This window comes from Poeciliopsis prolifica, unplaced genomic scaffold (assembly GCF_027474105.1).
Source record: "Poeciliopsis prolifica strain line A6 unplaced genomic scaffold, Auburn_PproV2 SCAFFOLD001, whole genome shotgun sequence".
Lineage (NCBI taxonomy): Eukaryota > Metazoa > Chordata > Actinopteri > Cyprinodontiformes > Poeciliidae > Poeciliopsis > Poeciliopsis prolifica.
The window spans coordinates 19,812,184-19,834,249 of record NW_026562376.1 but is presented as its reverse complement, the minus strand read 5'-3'; the positions used below and the strand labels follow the sequence as shown (position 1 = coordinate 19,834,249).

The 22,066-nt window shown below is 41.0% G+C and overlaps 1 protein-coding gene across 2 annotated transcripts; it reads left to right on the top strand.

Annotated features, from left to right (window-relative positions):
• Window positions 1-127: 127 nt before the first annotated feature.
• LOC129361831 (calcium-independent phospholipase A2-gamma-like) lies at window positions 128-21,672 on the top strand. 2 transcript variants are annotated; one of them, XM_055032988.1, is made up of 10 exons: window positions 128-289; window positions 693-1,743; window positions 2,314-2,463; window positions 3,462-3,613; window positions 3,771-3,865; window positions 4,749-4,920; window positions 5,605-5,662; window positions 5,766-5,960; window positions 15,559-15,754; window positions 19,128-21,672. In XM_055032988.1, exons 2-10 carry the CDS (start codon window positions 874-876, stop codon window positions 19,394-19,396), a joined length of 2,157 nt encoding a protein of 718 aa, XP_054888963.1. In that variant the 5' UTR covers window positions 128-289; window positions 693-873; the 3' UTR covers window positions 19,397-21,672. The 2 variants fall into 2 exon arrangements, with proteins under 2 accessions (XP_054888963.1, XP_054888955.1); XM_055032980.1 differs by having other exon boundaries at window positions 507-1,743.
• Window positions 21,673-22,066: the final 394 nt, after the last annotated feature.

Sequence of the window (22,066 nt, the reverse complement as noted above, 5' to 3'; positions counted from 1 at the left end):
TGTACCCTCCGCCTCTGACCACTAAATAATGTGGGACAATTTTCTCAACCAATCAGTGAGTTCCTTTTATGGGCCAAGTTTTATACAGCCAATAGAAAAGGAGACAGAGCGTCACGTGAGCGTTGTTTTTCTTTTGACGGTCACCCCTATCGTCAGTCAAGAAATTGTCCGGTTAAATAACGTCCAATGCATTCGGACGGTGGTTATGTTTTAGTTTTTAGGGCTAAACAAACGAGGGCGAGACAAAGAAATAATTCTGGGATGTTGGGACGACAACATAAGAGAACAGGTATGAGTTGTTATGGCTCGAATGGCCTTTTTGAAACTAGCAAGTTGCGCTAAGCTAGTATCTGATCTGCAGTTGATTTCTGTTAGATTTAATCTGTTTCTCCCGGTAAAGGCGACAAATTCTCGAACACTAATTTCATTATCTTACCGTTTCGTCATTTCTGTTTTGGGTTTGTGCTTTTTTTCTATCTGTGCTTCTTTGTTGTTCATTTTTGCAGGTTAATGACAGTGCGTGTAGATCTAATATTTCATCGGAAGGTGTCTGTCTTCTTCCTCTGACACAATATGAATCATAGATGGGGCCCAAATATCTGGGTGAAAATAGACAGGGCGTCTTCTATATGCCAGACTGATTCTCGCAGGTCAGCGGCTTTACTGCTCTTGTTTGGCACCTCCTCCTGTAGGATCCATGTGCATCAACCTGTTGGCTACCTCAGCTTGAGGCACTTCCATCATCTGAAGGCCAGAGGCAGGAAGGCATGGATTTTTAAAGCCAGCCAGGTTAGGCAGCGACTTGGACTTCACACCAGCTCCCTGTGTTTGAATACTTCAGCTTCCAGGTGGCCTCCAGGTCTGAGCCAGCACATGTCGCGGGTCAGGAGTACTTTGGACACAGTTTCAAAGGCTGTAAGTGGGAGGCATACACAGCTTCTGTCCAAAATCTCTCGCCTGAAACCAAAGGAAGAGACACAGTTCCTGGCCAGTGTTGAATCTACAGCAAAACCTGAGGAAAAGGCAATCACCCCCACTCCTGCTCCCACTGTATCCACTACACCCAGTTCTTCTGCACGCGCTGCATTTGATGGGAAGAGCACTGCTTCCACTACTCACGCTGGTTCTGCTCAAGTGACTGTCACCCCTGTGATTGTCACTGTGCGTGACGTTGGTAATAAAAAGCTGAGACAAGTTTCTCCCACTGTCAAAGCTACAAATAAACAGCATGATGAGGATCTTCCTGCACCTCAGAGTAACAATGGGAACAAAACCACTACTTCCAAAGAAACTCCAGGACTTTTCCATCCTAGCGCATTTTCAGCCAACCTAGATGAGACCTACAGCTACTTGTCTCATCACATCAACTCTTACTTTGGCAGCGGAGCAAAGACTCAGGACAAGAAAGGCGACAATGCCAACAACAGCCCACCTGCCTCTCAGCCTCAGCAACCCTCCGACCTCATACCTGTGTCCGATAAGGCCGACCCTGCCGCTTCGGTCACCCCGCCGTCCTCCAAGAAGAGTTTGGGACAGTACCTGTCCTATTCCGCTCCCACTGTGCAGGCGTTTGTTGGGAACTACATTGCTCCTCTTGTCCCTAAATTCAGAGAGTCTAAAAGCACCACAGAGGAGAAGAAGAAACCTGAGGCTGTGACGGTGAAACCGACTGAAAGCCCGATTAGCAGAGAGCAGACTGCTGCAGAGGAGAAGGCCAAGAAACTTCTGCTCCAACGGGAGAAGGTAGATCAGCAACAAACGTGTGTTTTAAGTACAGACTGTTACTCAAGCAGTGTTCTTATGTTAAACTTTTGTGTGTTTGGAGTCAAGGATGAGATGCTATGTGTGTGTTAGGTTGGGTATTTACCTATAGTTAAGTAGAATATGGTGCCCATGCATGATGGTTGTGAGTATATTATTGCTGTTTACGCTGTGTCTCCACCCTCCACCCCCTCCCATCACTCTGTATGTCAGCTGATGGTGGGCTTACATCGTCTCCCAGTTCTGAGAATCTGTTTTCAAAAATAACCCCTCCCAGACATTCTGTACATAAGCTGTAGATGTGAAAACACCTACAACTTCACTTTTCTATGACTAGTCATAGCAAAGTGAAGTTAATAAGCTATGAATAGATGAAATGATTCACATGTTCTTCATATATTAATTAAGAGGTTTTCTGCTGAAAAGAAAAACCAAACTTCTCATAAACAATAAAAAAAAGTCATTTTATTACAGGAAACAATTTCAATTAATGTGTTGTGACATTGATATTACACACCACAAAGTCGGAACAGTTTTTCTCCCGCCTAACAGATCATAGCCAGGGTGAGTGTGGACAACCGCACCCGGGCTCTGGTCCAGGCTCTCCACAGAGCATCAGACGTCAGGGTCTACATCAGCAGGGTGGAGGACTTAAGTTACCATCTGCTGGAGTTTCCAGAGACCCGTGGTGTAGCGGTCAAGGTGAGGGATCAACAGTCCGTCTCCTCTTCCCCTTGTTAAGGCCTGTTGTTGTTTGTCTATCAAAGATTAGTCTGATTTGCTTTTAGGCTTAGTGAATGAACTCACTCATTCAGTGTAATATGACATTTATCTGTTCATCTTTTGGATATTATGACCATTCAATATAACTTTTTTGTATTAAACACAGATTTAATCTATTTTAATGTTAGTCTTGAAACACAATAAGAAACGCCCAACTGATTTAAAATTGCATTGATTTAAAAAAAAAAAGGCTGACATGAATTCTATTTTTAAATTATTTTTTCTTCTATCTGCACCGCTGGATGAGCAGTATTTTATGCTGGCTGTTTCTGTTATTATTCAGCAGCTATGTAAAGAGTTCCACTTGTTTTGATTCATTTCATTGCTTTGTGTTGTTTGCTGAACTACAGTGTGTCAAAACAAGTTCACTGTCATTTTATATGTATACGATAATCATTAATGTTATCAGTTGTTAGTTCAGGATATCATTGTGTGAATATGAGAGACTGTCTATGGATATTGTGATCTGCCATTGTAATTTAAATGGAATCTATGGGTGTACGGCAGGCTGTACTAACATAAAATTGGCTTCACCACACTTTCTTGAACTGTAATTACAGATGTAGGGACATTTCAAATGATAAATCGAGTGACACCATTTGAGATATGTAGCAGATTTATTTTGTTAAAATGGCCTGCCAAAACTAGCACACACTGCTACTGTATTTGTTTGGCCTTTAGAAGTGACTCAATTCTTCCTGGAGTAGATTTAACAAGGCGTCAACATTTTACTCTATATTTACGTGATAGGACAGATCTGAGGTCATCATGATGTGGTTGTCATGTTCCTCCACCTGTTCCTTCTTCTGGACATCTCTATATTTGATTTTGTATAGCTTGTCCATCCATTTCTGTTCCCATAGTTGATGAACAGCATATTTTTGCTCTCTTTTGTTCTCCGCTTTCATATTTGCCAGGAGAAGGTCATTCCTTGTCTGCTGCGTTTAGAGCAGGCCAACGACCCGGGCTTAAGGGCTGCAGTCAGAGAAGCTCTTGCCTTGGTTGGCTATAATAAACCTGTAAAAGGCCGTGGGATACGAATCCTGTCCATAGACGGAGGAGGTTTACGGTACAGATTTAGCTCTTTTTCTCCTTCTCTTTGCTGCTGAATATGTGTCACGCATCAAATAGTGTCCTGAGTGACTAAATATTCAACTGTCTAGTCAGTGCTTTCTGTTTCAATAGACCTTGTTCTCCTTCCTGTGTGTCTGACATTATTCCTTCAGGGGAGTTCTTGCCCTTCAGACCTTGCAGAAGCTGGAAGCCCTGACTGGCAAACCCATCTATGAACTATTTGACTATATTTGTGGTGTCAGCACAGGTATGTTGTCCTTCTGCCCTATTTCACAGTGTGCAGACTGAAAGCATGTTGGTGGATTATGGAAGCAGAGTTCGACACTAAGAAGGGTACTGGCTGAACTGGCAGTGCAGATCGCTAAGTGACCCATTTGTGGCTCGGCTTTTGTTTAGACCTAAGTTTCCCTGACAGCAGTGACCTCGATGTTTAAATGTGTTCAAAACATTACGTAAAGCAGTGAAGTGATGCTTTGCCACACAGTTGGATGTTTGGCCAGCATCAGCATTATCTTGTCTGATGAATTGTTGTTCACACAGATAATTTGACAGGCATAAATTCTGTGAGCAAATCTCCAGAATGTTATTAAAATTTACTGGAAAGATTAAAATCGTAAAATGTTGAAACCACTTTTAAATTGATCTACTATTGAGATAGTTTTACTGCACTTTAGTAACTGAAAATGCCACAAGAGGGCGATGTGGACCTTTTTCAGACTTCTTCTATGCCATGCAGCAGATTGAACACAAGCATTTTATAAGCTGAGCTCTGTTTTTTAAGGTTCAGCCTTAATCTCCAACAGTTGGAGGAGTTGTTGTACTCGAAGTTTTAATGCTTGTTGACAGATAATAATGCGGTCTGTGTGCCAGATAAACTATGCTCATTTAAAGCTCATCTCTACCACATCTGCCCAGTTTGATTCCCCACATTATTCTCGTAGATCTAAATCTCTTCTCTCACAGTTACAATGTGAAATTTTAACTGTGTAAGTGAAGATTTTGCTCGGCTGTTGTTCTTTATTCAGGATTAAATGCAGAAGCTCTTTTAAATTCTTATTATATACCGATCCAGCATCATATTTCAGTGTAGTCCTCCCTTTTTTTAATGGTTTTATGTGTTTTTACCTCAGGAGCTGTCATAGGGTTCATGCTGGGCGTGATCCAAATCCCTGTGAAAGAGTGCGATGATCTGTACCGGAGGCTGGGTTCAGACGTTTTCAAGCAGAACGTGATTTTAGGCACCGTGAAGATGGGCTGGAGCCACGCTTTCTATGACAGCGAAGCGTGGGAGAACATCCTCAAGTCAGTTTCACTGCTGTTGTGCATCGTTGAGTAAATATTATTAGTTATTTAGAGTTAAAACCGGACGGCAAATAATTTTGTTTTCTTCTAAATCTTTGCAAGTCTTATTGATTGACACTGAAGAGCTGTGTTATTATTTATTGGCCATAAAATAAAATAAAAATGGTGAGATGATGAGTCACCATAAAATCAGGTCTATAAGCCAGTAAAAAATATCTTAATTCTAATTGAATTAAGAATTCTTATATATTGGCTGATATATGGACCCACAGCTCTAGAACCCTGAAATATTAGGGCTTTAGAACATTTTCTTTGTTTCCTTCTTTCTTTCTTTCCTTCTTTCTTTCTGACAAAATTAAGAATTTGTAAATCAGAGTATGGTGTGTTGCTTTTTGAAATATTTGTTAGCCTTCTTTATGTTCTCATAACATGAGGGATTTCTAAATTCAATCGTTTTTAGATTTGACAAGGGAGGCAATTACTTGTCCACATGGTTTGGTTTGAACACCTCTTTTCCTTTATTATATGAAGTCATATATGAAACAATCATTTGAAAACCACATTTCCTATTTACATTTCAGTGTGGAGAAAAAAGAAAAAGAAAAAAAAACAAAAAATCTATAATATATTTTTGTATGTAACAAGCTGAATCAGGAAAATTGACATGCTGTTATCCATCTGTAGGGAGAAAGTGGGCTCCCACATCTTAGTGGAGACGTCAAGAAATCCTGATTGCCCCAAGGTGAGCTTTAGATCTTTTTATTTTTCTCTCCTGTTAGTCCTGCCTTCTTTTATTAGCTTTACACTCAAAGAGCCATATCTGTTGATGTTTTCTAAACCTACAGGTGGCAGCTGTGAGTACCATTGTGAACCAGGGGCTTCCTCTGAAGGCGCACGTCTTCAGGAACTACAACCTGCTGCCCGGGGTGCGCTCCCACTACCTGGGGGGCTGCCAGTACCAGCTATGGCAGGCCATCCGTGCCACGTCAGCAGCCCCCGGATACTTCCAGGAGTTCAAACTGGGAAATGATCTCCACCAGGTCAGACACATTAGCTAGCAGAGCAAATACTGGGTATTTATCTGTCGTGTTCCTTCCAAGAAATCTACGATTATAGACATTTAGTTCTTTAGTACCTGCACATTTGAGATGATTTCACACTTAATTGGCTCTGCATTCACTCGGCGTGCATACATTTAGTGGTCCCAGACAATTTTAGCTGCTCGTAGTTAGAAACAACATATTTCATCTTGAAAAACCACTTGTGCTGCTTTTTATGCAAAGCAAATAATTATAGAAGCTGTTAAAAATGTGCATGCATTTAAGGCAGAGACGTCGCTTTCCTAACTGTGCACCACATCTTCTGCCGGCTGACCTTTTCTTGGTTTCTTCCACTTCTTGTTCCTGTGAAGGTTCAATTTTAGCAATCCTTCATTTCAAATTCATCCTGTATACAGTATTTTTCATGTGAGCGACAACGCAGCAGCAGTCCTCTGTTACACACTACAGAATTTATTGTTGGGCTGCCGAATTAAAATGCTTTGAGCATTCACGGCTGAGGATGAAGAAATGGAAGGATTTCAAGCAGCCTAATGAGAAAAATCCTCTGCACAGTAAGAGGGAAGCAGGAACTCTTTTTTTTTTTTTTTCCAACAGTGTTTATTTCCAGTCAGCTACATTTGTACTGGAGAGTGAGGCAGCAGAGCTGTGGTGAGGAACACTTAAATCCATCATCTGCAGTAAAGTGGGATGCATTAGCCAACAGAAACCTAACGAAGCACCTTTCTACTTTATCAACCTTTCTACTTTAGCATTTTACTGATCAATATGCGCTCCTCCTTCACTCTGAGCACAGGCATGATGTTTGTAAAAAAAAAAAAAACCCCAGAAAGGACAAGTAAAGCTACTACCTTAATGTGTTCAAAATTGAACTCATAAGACACCTTATCTGACTGTCATTCACAATATAGATGTAATTGTTGCATCAAAGGCCATAACGAGCTTCAGCAAGCTTCGACACTTCTAATTGGAAGCTGGGTTCACCGAAAATGTGAATTGGCAAGTGCAGGGTGAGAGAATGAAAGAGACTCGTTGATGAAAACCCACCTATAGAGGGAGATTTTCCCAGCACGCCATCTTCCAGGTTTTCCTCCACTTTGAGCTGCATAATTTATCCCGACCGCTGCGTCCCCCCGCTCACACACCAGCAATTTGCCTGCTGCCTTTGCTTTGTTGGAACGAATTGACAGACTGTCTAATTATGGAATTGCTTTTACAAACTCTGTTCGCTTATAGATCCCAAGAAACCTCACACTGAGTGAGGTTGAGGTGGTGTCGGCTGTTTAGACCATGTGCAACAAATCCGACATGTAAAATTAGTTTATTGGTTGTCACTCAGACGTTAATCCAATAAATCATAAGAAAATATATTAAAGTTCTAATTCACATTCTCTTTGTGTAGGTTTGTAATTGAAGCATATGCTATTTTATTTCGGCTTTGTCCTTGTTTTACTTTAATGCTTTTTCAGTGACGCACTATTGGGTCAACAAAATTGGTCAACTTTTTCAAAATGGATACCTTTGCGATTTGCAAATGTCTGTCCATTGAGCATTTTTTAAAATCAGGTTTTTAAAAGAAAAATCAGATCAAGATTAAGGTAGAGATACATTAAGAAACAGCTGTGAGTGATTGCTGACTTCATGGGCTGACTTTTTGTTCAGTCAATGCAGCCATAGTAAGAACTCCCTCAGCTCAGCCTGTAAACACATCAATCAACTGCATATACACTACTGCTCTTTTTGGGGTGGTGTTGTATAAAATGTCCCCCAAAAATGAGAGAAAATTAGAAAATTAGAGTCAGTTCCTGATGTATTATGGCAGGTAAATTTTCTCAGAAGTACTGTCTCTATCAAACAACTATTTTTCAATTGGATTCTAAGGATTAGACCAATAAGACGGTTGTAAATCGGTATTGGCGAGGAAAAGTCCGATTGATACGCCTCCAGGTTCAGGACGTGTCCTGTGATGAATAAGTAGGGACGGATTCAAAACTAGTTCATCTTGTTATTTGTTTGTGAATGTTTGTAGAATTCATAATTAAAAGATAATTTACACATAATAGTGTTTCGGTGTTGTAGTCCACACCAGACATTTGACCTTAAAGTGCTCTTAAGACTTTGTATTTTTGTGTGTTTTTTATTTATTTATTTTTATGTAAAGCACTTTGAACTGTCTTGTTGCTGAAATATGCTATGCAAATAAGCTCGATACATTGATTGAAAGAAAACCAGAAAGAGGCATGGACACTTTTGTAAGGCACTTGACATGAGTGCTAATCTGATGCAAGAGCTACAGAGGCTTAGAGATTTGTAAAATGGCTTTCTCATTAATGCTGTGATTGTTTTTGATGAGTAAAAAGGGGTTTATCTTGGACCCCCCATACAAAAACAAATTTTGTTCATGAAAGCAAAGAAGCCAAGAGAGGGTTTCACTGCAGATAAGATAAAATGTAATTTTCTTTTAACAGCACACAGCCTTGAAACTATAAACCACCTCCTTAAATTTTTGATTTAATACTAGTTAGAGAATAACGTTCTCAGAATAAAATACATTTGGAGTTCTATCAATGGTTTCCACAGTTCAGTATCCATATTCATGTCTGTCCAGCTTTAAATGCCATCCAGTCGGATGACTTTATTTACTGGCTACTTGAAGCCATTGACGAACACAACATGCTTTCAGTATGATGTCAGGATTCCCTAGAGAGACAGTCATCTCAGTCTTTCCCATTACCACCCACAGACTTTTTCTTCTAATTCAAGCCCCAAACAATCACCCCGTTGTGCAGGCGAGCGCTGGAGTCGGTATGCCGTGTGCAGACGACCAACCCTTGGAAAATCTCGCCTTGCATCCGAAGCGAGTCAAAGGCCTGTCGGCGTCTCTGTGAGCCTGCAGGCTCGTATGTAAATCTGACGGCGCCTCAGCCGTAGTTTCCGATCGGTGACGTTGGAGAAATTGTGACTTGGGGCGAGACTTTTGAAGCAGAGCAGCTGCGGCTTTATCAAAGCCTCACCCTCGGATGCCGTTTCTTTAGAAGGGATGCTTTCTGTCGCGATAAGGACAAAAAAAGAGTGATGAAAACGAGGTGATGAAAGGAAGGTTTCACATCAAGTCTTTCCGTTATTGCAGCCCTAAATAACACAGAAGTACAAGACCTCAGGCGCTTCACAAAGGATGCTACGGCATGCGTGGAATGGCGAGAAGGACCCCGTCATTCCGCCTAGTTACCATGGTATCCGTTGAGGCGATGGAAAGGAATGGGGGAAGATTGTTTTGTGCCCATCTTTGCCAGCATTTGGCAAAAAAGCCATTAAACAAGTGACCACTGACACCCCCCAGTGCGACCTGATGAGAGCCCCAGCAGGCCACCAACCTCAGCAGAAAGACTTTACTCAGCTTTAGACGGACTAGGTCACATCGCCGCTCTCATTTTTTTCCACTAATGAAGAGCAAATTTTAAACATTAGCTCAAGAACACATTAAATCTGGCTGCTTGGAGCAGAAAGAAGAGAGTGTTACATAATCAACGTTTCTAAAAGGCCAGCTGAAGAAATCGCAACCTTTTTGGAGCTCGGTTTTCACTTTTCTCTCTCTCTTTCACTTTCTTTCTCTCTCTGTCTCTCTATCTCTCTATTAAAGGCCTTTCAGTGCGAATCTTTTGTTAATAAATTGCACATTCAGTCCCACGGTGAAGAGAGCAGGGATGTAAAATTCAGGAACAGTAATACGGGATCCTTCTGGAAGCTGTTATGTCTTAACAGTCCTTCTGTAATAATCTTTAAAAGCTTGGCTTTGAGGATAGAGCCCTGCTGCAGAGAACTTTCTCTTCATGTTTGTGCCCACAGGAAAAAAAAAACAGACTTACAGAAAAAGCTATAGGAAATTTTAATGCTATCAAGCAGACCTTTATCTGATTAAATTTCACAGAGTGCTTTCGGATTATGTTGTTAATTACAGATGAATCTTTGGTATATGTGGAGTGAATGCACAGTGCATTGCACAAATATTTCCAGCCCTTAAATCCTGTTGCATTTAAACTACAAGCTTCTTTGTGTTTTATTTGTTAGATCAATATAGTGTTAGATCGATTTATGGCCCAAGTCTGACCCAAAATTTGGGCTGGGGTGGACCAACATAATTTGTTTTGATGATTGGGTCGGGCCTCTGTGGCCCGTTTAATAAGACTACAATACGTACAGCACAGAGAAGCTAAACGAGAATATAGAAATGAAAATATAAAGATGGAAACATGGGCTTTAATAATTTCAACTAATAATCTAAAAGGTGTGCCACGCATGTGTATGTATTCAGATACCTTCAATTAAAGTTCAGTGCAAACAATTGCCTTCAGAAAGCACTATTGGTAAATAGTGTGTAATTAGATCTCAGTTTAAATCCCCATGTTTTCTAATGCTTGCTGAGGTTTGCTGGAGCACATCAGTGATCAGACAGCATCACGAAGATCAATCAGATGTTCTGGGTAAATTGGTGGGGAATTGGTTTGGTTATGAAACAATATTTCAAACTTTTACCGTCTCCTGGAGTGCGGCTCACAGTGTGGCGTAAACTGAAATCTGCCAAGTCATGATTGTGCACAGAAACTGACAGGCTGGACAAGGAGATATGTACACCTCAGGTCAATTATATAACTGCGAGCTGTGCTCTACAGATCTGGCTACAATGGAAGAGTGGATATAAATGCATGCGGATGTTTTTGCTTGTGTTTAGACACGTTTGCAGATTAGACTGGTGGGCTGATGATGCAGACCCTCTGCTGTTTAATAGCTCTCGCAAATCTTCCCAAATCTTCTATTCTGACAGTACATCAAGCAATGAGGAGAGAGATTTTTTTACTTTTTTACAGCTGCTCTCCGGATGTAATTCTCCAGGATAGTCCACAGCTTTAAATCTTCGATTTGAAGTTTATTGAGATCCAAGTCTGTGCTCAATATGAGAAAAGCATGGAATTAAATTCATATTGTAAAGTAAGCAATCATTACATGCGCTCCATGCTGCTACGCAGCGAGGACATAAAGGAGTAACTGAGCCCAATCAATCTGAATCACTCCGCAGATTTTCAGTTCAAGCTGAACGAGCACAGCCAGAAAATCTGATTAATTGTTTAATCAGAAGGTGTTTGTGAATTCAGAGTATGACTAGGAAAGAGCCTGTCTCACTTATTGTGTCTCCCTGAGGCAAAGTTGAAACATCTACAAATGGATTCCTCCTCTGTCTAGAGCTTGAGAGAATGATTTGAACCTTAGCATGACCTTTGGCATCCGTGAAGCTAAAGGCCAAATGGAGAACTGGTTGGCATAATTATGTAATATGGCATGAAGACCTCTCACTTGACCTGTCCACCACATTGGAATGACACTCTCATCGATTCTGCTCTCATTTTTGGTTTTCACAATGGAGTCTTTCATTGTGGTTCGGATTCCACTTGACGAGGGGAATTTCCTAAAGTCTCATTTTTTTTTTCTGATTACATACAAATGCACCAGGATTGGGAATCTTAAGAAACCCTATGGTTCCCTATGACTCAGAGCATTGCTTTCGTCAGCCTACGGAGGTCAGTTACAGACCGGACTGTGGTGGTCATTTTGTCATCTTGTTCAATCTTAGCAGGGCTCCTGAAGGCTGAGGGTAAGCAGAGTGTCACTGGAAATAAAATGATGAAAGGTAAAGGGTCAGTTCACATTGAAACAACTATTTTATTACTAAGCCACATGTAAGGACATTGACGATTTATTGCACAATAAAGTGCAATAGAGACTATTTTGAACACTTAATTGTCTGCTATGAAATGTGTGCACAACAGTCAGGTTGTGAAAGATATCAGTGGATGTCCGAGGCTTATGTAAGGCTTCCCTAATAATCCCCTAATTAACTATGAAAAAGAACTCTCATTTGCGGAGCTTCTTTGTAAATCATGGCAGAGCTCAGTGCCCTGTCCTGTCCCTGTCAAAGAAGCCCAGAGGAGGAAGTATAATGACCACAGTCACTTTAGTGGAGCTGTGACAGGAATGCCACACCAGACGCACAATGTAGTTTCACTTCATTAAGGCTTAAACAAAAGGTGTCTTCATCTTTCTCTTTTGGCTGCTAAGACATGAGTTTACCCACACTTTAGAGTGAGCAAGATATTGAGAAATAGAAGCTGAGTGGAGAGGATAAAGTTTTCTGTCCCAGTTAATGTGAGTTGACATACTCTGGGGCATGAAATTACTTTTTCTGATCCTGAAGATAGCACCTCTTTCCCATTCAGCTCAGGCCTTCAACGCCGAGGCAGCTTAAACAGGCACAATGAAGATAAGCTGCCCAAAATTAATGAGAACTGATAGATGTTTAACAGGAGTGAATGCGACATCATGCAAATGTTCAGGCACTGCTCGCGGACGTCTTAGCAGGGCAGGGCTTCAGATTTAACTGAGCTGATGACGAAATGATCTCCAAAACGCATAAAGCTCCAAACGAAACATTATTTTCACAAACTGACTAATATCTGTGAATTATTGAACTGGCCTTGCTGATGTTTGTGTTCCCATAGTCACTTTGTCTCTTTATTAGATTGCAAGGACTACAGCTTTCACACAGTCACAGCAAGAAAAGATGATAAAATGCACATTTCTAGGTTTTATGAATTATCTTAAAACCTTATTTCAACATTCAACAGCCATTAGCTTCTCTAAAAAGAAATAATAATACTGGAAAAAAATTAGACATTTAAAATGATAAATGGTACGTTGTACGATAAATGCCCCCCCTCTGCCTTGAGAAGGACTCAGGACAATCCCAGGCTTGCTTTGATCCTCTTGAGCAATAACTGCCAACTTCCTACAAAAAGCAAGATATGCAATCAAAACAAAGCACTGGGTGTTTCAAGAAGTTGCATTTCAAAGTTGGAATTTCTCTCGATTTGATAGAAATCGAACCTCAAAGGGGCAACACATCCATCAGAGAGCAACATCTGACAGGAATGAACCTTCTGAGGACTTCTGTCTTGTGACACATGGCAAATTGCAGTTTGAGCAGCTTTAGTCCCGCAAATCCGTAAAAATGGAAGCAAGCTCTGCCTCGCGTCACGTTGCGGCTTTGACAGGCAGCTGGAGTTTGAGAATTTGCCATGCACGGCTCATCTGCAGATCACTGTGATAAAATGCGTTGTTTCTAAATTCAATGCAGCAAATCCAGCGAACAGATTTTTCTGCACCTCCCATGGTGGTTTGGTATCCTTAAAGCTGACTTGTTACTTCATGCTACAGTTTTTTTTTTTTTTAATGCAAGATTTGAATCTATGTGTAATCGATAAGTCGGGGGGGGAATGTATGCCCTGAATTGTTCAAGCAGGTGTTTTGTAATGGAGGCAACATTCGACCATGAATGCTGTAATGTTGCTTGCCTTGTGAAATGAGTCACTGTTCCTCTGAAACTGCCCTCTGGCCATTAGCACGGAGAGGCCATAACTGGACCCGGGCTGCTGCCTTAATTGACGCAGAGTTCAGAAAATGGAGCCTCACACAGCGCGAGTCAGTGATAAGAAAACTGCACAGTTGTTTTGTTTCCAGCTGGGTTTGCCTGGTGCCCACTGCAGTAAGTCACGCTTTAGTCTCCATCAGGAGCATTTCCAATCCAAGCATTTTCCCCCTTTTCTCCAATTTCTTTCTGTCTTTCTTTGCCAGGCGAGCTGCCGCTGCTGCATAATGATGTGCTTTGGACAAATGTCCACCTCAGCAGTTCTGCTGTGCTATGTGACAGAGTTAAGCCCTCTTTGTGGGACTTTTCTATATCAGCCTGTTAGACCGATTCTCTGTCACACTGGTGTGCTTTAGAAGTATTAACTAATGTGTAGGTTTATTCAGAAATGACTCATGCAGTATGTTTTGAAAGGAATGATTTCCATCAACTTCGACGTTAGATGATGCAATTTAAAATTCTGAAAAAGGAAACATACTCATCCTTAGTCTATGTTTGAAAGTCTTTTATGTGCAAAGACCAGAATATTCTGAAACTAAGCAAAATGCAATGCGTAGGTTACATTTGAAGAAAAAGAAGCACATTTTGATTCGCATAGGGACTGAAATACATACAGATTCCATTGTCCTTTGTATTTATTTGCATCCCTGGCGAATATGTTAGGTCCTTAAAAATAAATTAATTTTTATGGCATAATCAGCATAATCTCACACTAACAAATTTACTGCAGGCACACAACCTCACTAATTTTCCTCCTCATTGTGCATGGCGGCAAGATTTTACGTGACCCTAATCACTTCCCAACTTCTGAAGATCAGCATCTACTTTGCTTTATTAGCATTCTCTTTTGTCTTTCCCATCTTAAGGCGTAAAAATTGGCCGATGTGGAACACGTTTAGACCAAGGGAAATGCGAAGTTTTGCGAATCATTTCCTATTACAAGATTAGATTTTTTTTAATGTTGGCTCAATGTAATATCACAACACTGTAATATAGAAGAAGATGCTCCATCATTACAAATTTAAAGACCAGATCGCTGCAGCATTTATAAGTGATGCTACTGACATAATACTAATGTTTTGTGTTTAAATAAATCTTTACAAGGAGTGGCAATAACAGCAGAGTGAGCTCTAAAGGTATTTTCATTTTTTTATATTGATTGGCTAAATGCAGGGTTTTGAATTTACACTATAAATCAAAGCAGACATTATTATGATGCATTATCTGTAATCATTATGAAAATGTTAACATGCAAACAGTAGCAAATAATCCAAGACCCTTGTGTCTGGGACATGTTGACTATCCCCCATCTGCTATGCTGCTGCATGTGTATTTGATACTGAGTCCAGCCTTAATGTTATTTGTGGTGTTTTCCTGATATTTCTATCAATACAAGTGTCTTTTCAGCCAGTTCAAATATTCTTTTCTACTTTTTATCTTCCCTCAAATTTTCTGTAGATGTGTAAGTGTGGTTTTGTTAGACCTTTAAATGACCTATGTTGACACACACACATTATTATACACATCGACTGAAAGCAAGAACGCTCTTTCGATCAAATTCTTTGATCGAAAGAGCGTATTCCCAGTCACATGAGCAAGCACTCTTCCCTTTGCTGTGTCCCAAGACAGCAGGGGGCCCCTGCGGCTCCCCACTGCCCCCCCGCCGGGCCTCTTTAATGACGACTGGCCCCGGTGTGTTTGATCCCGCTTCCAGCTCGCAGCCCTGTGGCCCCATCAGCCTCATGCCTATTCAACAATCCCCACAGCCTCTACAGTGATTCCCCCACTGCCTTGGGTACAGTATGGATCCAAAGCAAAAGCTCTCCTGGGCGCCTGCTTTATATCAAAGCTAGCTGAGATGAAAATATGGAGAAGGGTTGGAAAAAAAAAGAAAAAACTCAACAGTTTAGCTCTTCTTTGTAGAAGCAGCTCCTCGGCTGTACTTTGGTGCTTTTTTTTTTAAGTGGTTAAATAAAAACAAGTCTCTTGACTTCAAGAATCTGTTCAGGCTTTTGGATTTTTACCACTGATTAATTGGGTTTTGCTTCTGATCGTCTTGTGATATCCGGTCTCAAACACAGGACTTCTTGTGTTTTTGCTTAGGATGGGGGTCTGCTGATGAACAACCCAACAGCGCTCGCAATCCACGAGTCAAAGTGTTTGTGGCCCGACACGCCGCTGGAGTGTGTCGTTTCGCTCGGCACCGGGCGCATCGAAACCGCCGGCAAGACCAGCGTCACTTACACAAGCCTCAAAACGAAACTCACAAACGTCATCAGCAGTGCCACGGACACCGAGGGTAGGTGACACAAAATGTCAGAAAAACAAATCTCAAGTCGGACAAAAATTCAAATGTACCGTAGCTTTAAACCAAAATATTAAAGATCATAAAAGCTTTAAAGGGAACCTATTGCCACACTACTGTTTTACATTATATTTATGTATTGACTTGGGGGGAGGTGAGCTGAAAATCAATTTTGAACACTGTATATTTTCCCCTCCACATTTCAAATATGCACTTCTCTGCTCTTTCCTGTTGCAGACATGTCAAGCTGAAGGGTCCTAAGAAGCATCTGGCCCATGATACAATTTCATAAATAGATTATTAATGGCTCACCTGAAGCTTTGCAGCGTTTACACCAGTCAAACTACATATCCCATTATTCACCACAACAGTTGCTCACAGCTTAAGGTGCACCTGACGTGTCAGACGGCACTTTCCCGCGTCGCCAAATCGTGTCAAACCAAGTCAGCCTTGCGAGGTTCCCAAGTGCACATCTTGCTGATGAGGAGTTTACTGAGTTTGCACTTTAATACACAACCTGAAATTGTTGTGCAGTGGGTTTTATAGAACTGCAGTGCAACAAGGTAAAGTGAGACTCTACCTAGCTTTAACCCTTTATGCCCCAGTCGATACCTCATATCCATATTCACTCCACAGCTCAGAAGCTTGACATGTTTGGCAGCATGATATGCCTCTGAGAGCAACTATTCTCTGTAAGGAAGGCGAAGCAGATGTGCACTTTCAATGTATTCTAAGAGATTCCACACCACGACATAAAAAAAAAATGATGCCAAGCATGCTTCTTGGAGGAAGCAAAATGTCTCTGTGTTGAGACGTTGTGGCATTGTTGTGTTTTTTGTCAGGTTTTTCCCAGATTTTTCATAGATTAAATATATATGGCACTTGCTTGAATCGATCTATGTGTGGGGCATTTCTCCCATCTGCTCAGATTGAATTATTCTTGTTAAAACAAATTTATTTAACATTTTTTGAGTGAATGTTAATCCTGTTTGACCAGGACACAGCCCATGTTTAATGTTTTCTTCGCTCCTTTAACAGATTTTTATTTTTTTTGGTATAGCCCATAAAACCTCAAAAAATAGATTGAAGTTTGAGGTTGAATCGGGACAAAAAGGGAAAACATTCAAGAGGCCTGAATCCTTTTGTAGCATACTACGTTTTATGTGCAGCGTCTAAAGTTAAAGTTAGAAGACCTTTAAGGCATTTGTACAAAACTCTTATTCCCCTACAAATTTTGGTTTCTGTGAGTTTGTTGCTGAAAAAGGGTCTGCAGTTTATCTTTGTCCAAGATGGATCCCGCTGTGGCCTTGTGAGGCTGCAGCCTCTTAATGTCCTTATCACCTCTCGACATGGGCACTTCTGCCGTGCCTAAATTTGGCTCACCTCGTCCCTGTTGATGCCGTGGTGCAGTCTGTGACCCAGTTGCTTCGTTGCACTTTTTTTTTTCTTCCTCTATAAGAAATTACAACTTCATCTTGTCAGCTGGCTCATTTTTTTTGCCCTGAAACCAGCCAATAAGTTATAAAATATATAATCTGTCACAGATTTTTATATATTTCTCTTTTTTTTTTAAGGTTTGTCTTTAAGGCCCCTGCTTAGTTCAGGTCAGATAAAACTAAACCTGGCCTGACTACAGTCTTTTATGGAGCAGATTTTAACTTAATGGAAAGCACAGTTCTGAGTGCAGTGTGGCATCGCTCTGAATGTTAAACATGTCTTGGAAAGCTGACATTGGGTCAGATTTCTCCTGAGACCACTGGCCACTCTTAGCCCTTTGCACATTCTTTGTTGTGGTACTGGGAAGTGAAGGTAGGCTGTTTGTGAACACATTAGGATGCTCAGAGTGTCCTCAACTCTGCATAAAGAATCCTGGCTTGGCGCCAGGTGTAATGTTAATAGAAACTCTTTGTGTTTTGTGACCGATGCGTTTGTTAAAAACGTGCCATCATTTATAGCAGCTCCTGCTGTTTCTTAGAGGTCCCAGTGCTTGACTGCAGATGAAAATGTATTCTTTTTATAGCAAGTGGATGTGTGTTTATGCATTAAATAATATGCCACAGTGCTTACCTTTTAGTGTTTTCTGCTGATGGGAAACCCTGGTTGCTGTGTACTGTTCCACACAGCACTGTGTGATAAAATGTCAGCTTTAGTCTCATCTGCTCAGAGCACGTTTTTTCACACCTCTGTTGTGTCACCTACACGGCTTGTGGTAAACTGCACACAAGATTTCTCCTGACTCATTTCAATGACGGTATTCTCCTTGACACTTCCCATAACGACCAGCTTTGTGGACTGCACAACCCCAAACCTGTCTGTTACCAATACCCTTCCTTGTGCCCTTATTTCTTTCCCCATTTGTCTTTGTTTTCTCCCCATCTTTGTATCCTATCTTTGTATCCTATCACCATTCCTCTCTACCCAGCTTGTGTCAGTTTCTCCCTTTCCTATCTTTACTTTCCATCGTCTCCTTTCCTTTCTTGTCCTTCCCTTTTCATTCTCTTTGTCCTCGTGTTCTTCCTTGTATCCTTCCTTTGTTCGTTCTTTCCTTCCTGCCTTCCTGAAAAGATTTGTATTTGGTCAGCTTTAATTTTGCTAGAGATTTCGGAGAGTCTGTTGATGCTTAGGATCGATGGACCCCCAACTCAACCTCACAATTGCAGATCCATTCATGATTAAAGATTCTGTTTAAGGGTGTCGATAATCACACAGTGTGAACCCGACTTAAGAGCCGCTAATCCTTATAATATATCGGTATCCATTTGAACCTTTTGATGATTGTTCTTGTTGATATGTTCCAAGCTGTCAGTGTAAGATACTAATCAGTTCAAACTGATATACTTTGACCTAGCAAAGTATATCAGTTTGACAACTAAAATAAAGTCAAGAGAACTTTCCGCATGTTTTCCCAATAAAATGCTCAACTTTTGCAAAGCCTCGGAGGAGAGCGGTTTTGATAATGGTTTCCTGACATTTGGGGGGAAACGTACAGAAACACGACCACAAATCTTTCTGGATCCATTAGGAGTATTTACACAGTTTTTTTTTCGCCCCCGCTGCTTGTCTGCTTGAACTGAAAAGCTGTTGATTTTAAAACCAGTCATGCGGTGCAGATGGAGACAGCTATGGCAGATAAGTCGAGCATTTTCTCTTGGACCTACCTCAAGGCTTTCAGCTCCAAGCGCTCACTCAGTGACACATCTAATTCTGTCCCAGTCCTGACAGGCAGAATTTGGCTTCGCTTGCACTTTTCGCACCAAACACAGCTGCTGAATGTTTGAACATACTGAAGCTATTACCAGGTTAATTAGTGTGCGCTTACTAGCCCGTTAACTTAAGAGGCCTCACTCTGTGTGCTTCCGTCCCCCAGAGGTTCACGCCATGCTGGACGCCTTCCTCCCTCCCGACACCTACTTCCGCTTCAACCCCTTCGTGAACGAAGAAGTCCCCATGGACGAAAGCCGGCTTGAGAAGCTCAACCTGCTGCAGGCCGAGGGCCTCCGTTACCTGGAGCGGAATGAGGAAAAGCTGAGGAAGGTCGCGCGCATCCTCACCCGAGAGAAAAGCTCCATCCAGAGGGCGACCGAGTGGGCCAGGCTCAGGGCTCACATGTACAGCGGCCTGTCCTCAAAGCTGTAGAATCAAAGGGAAGTGACTTTTCCCAGCCCAAATCCTCCACGCAATCTACATTTAACATCACGTCATGTTACCGTGGTTACTGGAGTGTAGTTAATGTCTTTTTTTTTTTTTTTTTGACCAGTAGCTGCAAAAAAAAAAAAGAGTGTGAGATGCATATAAAATGCCAAACGCCTTCTGTACTCACCAATACTTTGACAGATATTTTTACTGTTGATGTGCCAACAGCTCTAGCACGTCCCACATAGGCACTTTTTACTGCCAACAACTTTGGCAGGGAGCATTTATCTGGTTACTACGTGTGTATCACTGATTAAGCGTGATTTTTAAATAAAAAATTGGAAGTTTGAGGAAATCCTCAAATACAAATCAGAGCAACACTTCCAATAGGTTTTAGAGGCGCTGCGCCTGTTGACTTCCGTCCTTAAATTAGCGTAAGTGATATGAAGCCAAGGCCACCAGAGAATTGGCTTCAATTAAAATAAAAACTTGATTACATTTAAAGCATAGAAATTACAAAGCTTGATAGTTTTATGCCTTTTGGGTGTCGTTGCTAAATTACACTAATATCCCTTGTTGCAAATTTTGCAAAAGAATAATTAAGCTACTTCTGCACAGTCTCATCTTACAGTTGAATAAAGCATCTAAAGCACATGTTTATATTAACAGCGTCATATAATTTTAGCAGTATTTTACATGAGCACTTTTTAATTATTGGCTTTCTTTTGAAATGTCCTGTTTATTAAAAGTAACCTGCCAATACTGATTTTTAGCTCACTCCAATTTCTCTTCCAATAGCTTAATTACCACCGTTCAAAATACTTTTTTAGGCTTCCAGCATTGAGCAGTTATTAAATATTGATATTTCAGCAGCAGAGGTTTTTATTTAAAGTATACAAGCTGAAGAGCAGTTGCTATAAAGTAGGATCATACTAATTTAAAACAACATTGTTTTAGGTTGTCAAATGTTGGTTAGCATTGTTTATTAGTGACTGCCATGGTATTCATTAGTAAACCAGCACTTGCTGTGTCTACTTCCTTTAAAAATATATATATGGTTACTTTAAAGTTTACAAAAGGCTGCTAACATTTCCAAATGCATGTTCCATGCATTTGACAGGCCGAGAGCTCAAAGGTATCAAACCAAGCTTCTCCTTTGGTTGAGCACAACTAACCAACATCAACCGTCGTAGCATCCTCCCCAGAAACTTTCCTCTCCGTCTGAACACCTTTTGTGCTTCATATGACTTAATTGTTCCCTCTATAACAACCTCAACACAGAAGAGTGTTGCCGGTGGTGCAAATTAGCAGCATGTGGTGCCATTCGCTGCTCAGAAAAACATTGGAATTTTGATTCTCTTGACTGAAATGGGCCATTTCTGGTAACTAGCCAATTTCCTGGTGCAGCTGTATTTCAGATAATCCTTTATGAAGGTAAATACACAAACCTGTGTTGGTGATCACTCAGAATGTTTTGTGTGATGTTTTATGTGTCAAGAAATGGCTCGTTTCGTTATAACTGTAACTACCTTTCATTTTTGTGAAAGACAGTCAGGGTCAAGCTGAGGTCCTATGCTGCAGGTGACATTTCCCAGTTGAAGTCACAAAAATTTGCACAATGCAGCTATGGGTAAATCGTGTGTGTGACACAAATAGTAGACGAGGGTCAACCTCAGGCATTACAAGTATTACAAAGGTGTTTCTAATATAAATAAGACGCTGTATAGAGAATATAAATCACAGATATGTTATTTAACAGAGATCCAAAGCAAGTCTAACTGTCCTATTGTTGTCATGTTGTTTTAACTTTAGAGTATTTAAAGTTGTTTCATTCACTTTTCTATTGACCGGGTGTTTGGTTCTGCTTACATGTTGTGCTGTCTTCAACTTGCCCTTTTTTCTTTGATGCCTCTCTCGCTTCTCATCGAGCTTTGTCGCAGTTTCTTCTCTCCCGTACTGTAACGTTTTCTGAAATGATGCAGCTTGTATTTGAAGGATTGTATTAAAACAGATGTTGTTTTTTTTTGTTCTGCTGTTATTGATTTGACACAGAAGAAAAATGGGACTCTTCTGTTTGCCGCTGTATAAACAGCAGTCGTCCATTTCCAGACCCAACCAGTTCAAGCACTGTGTAACCGACGGGAGTCACTCCCTGAGGGACCCTGAAGTAAGATGGCTACTGATACCGTCCTAATTGTTTTAATTTTACCGTCCATCTCGTGTTGGTCCACTGTAAATACTGTTTGAGAATATAATTAAAACACATCATTGAACCATAATGCATCCCGCCTCCTCTAATTATTTGAAGATAAGCCGATTATGATCTGAGTAAAGCTGCAGTTTCACCCTCAGCTCGTGGATCATCTCAGGAGAAATTTATGTACTAAGACCGTAATGTAGGTTCATAACGGCCTGATTGCTGGAGTGATACACCATCGCCCTTTTGACTCAAATTTCAATGCACTTCTGATTTGTCCAATTGACACCCCAGTTTGCACCCTGGTCCAAACAGTAGTTTTTTTTTTCCTGCCTCAAGTTAAATGTGTGTTGTAGAGGCACGGGTGTGTTTGTCAGGGGAATGTAATTTCACTGCTCATCCCTGAGCTACCTGTCATAAAAAGGAGAAAGGTGAGGCGCGTTGTCTGCCAGGCTTTGCTCAGGCAACTGGATAAC

Bases quoted from the DNA above. Each gene is read 5' to 3' on its own strand.
- LOC129361831 (XM_055032980.1), top strand. From the start codon at position 574: ATGAATCATAGATGGGGCCCAAATATCTGGGTGAAAATAGACAGGGCG. The intron at 2,464-3,461 runs GTGAGGGATCAA...CATATTTGCCAG, and splicing joins CCCGTGGTGTAGCGGTCAAG to GAGAAGGTCATTCCTTGTCT. The intron at 5,961-15,558 runs GTCAGACACATT...GTTTTTGCTTAG, and splicing joins TGGGAAATGATCTCCACCAG to GATGGGGGTCTGCTGATGAA.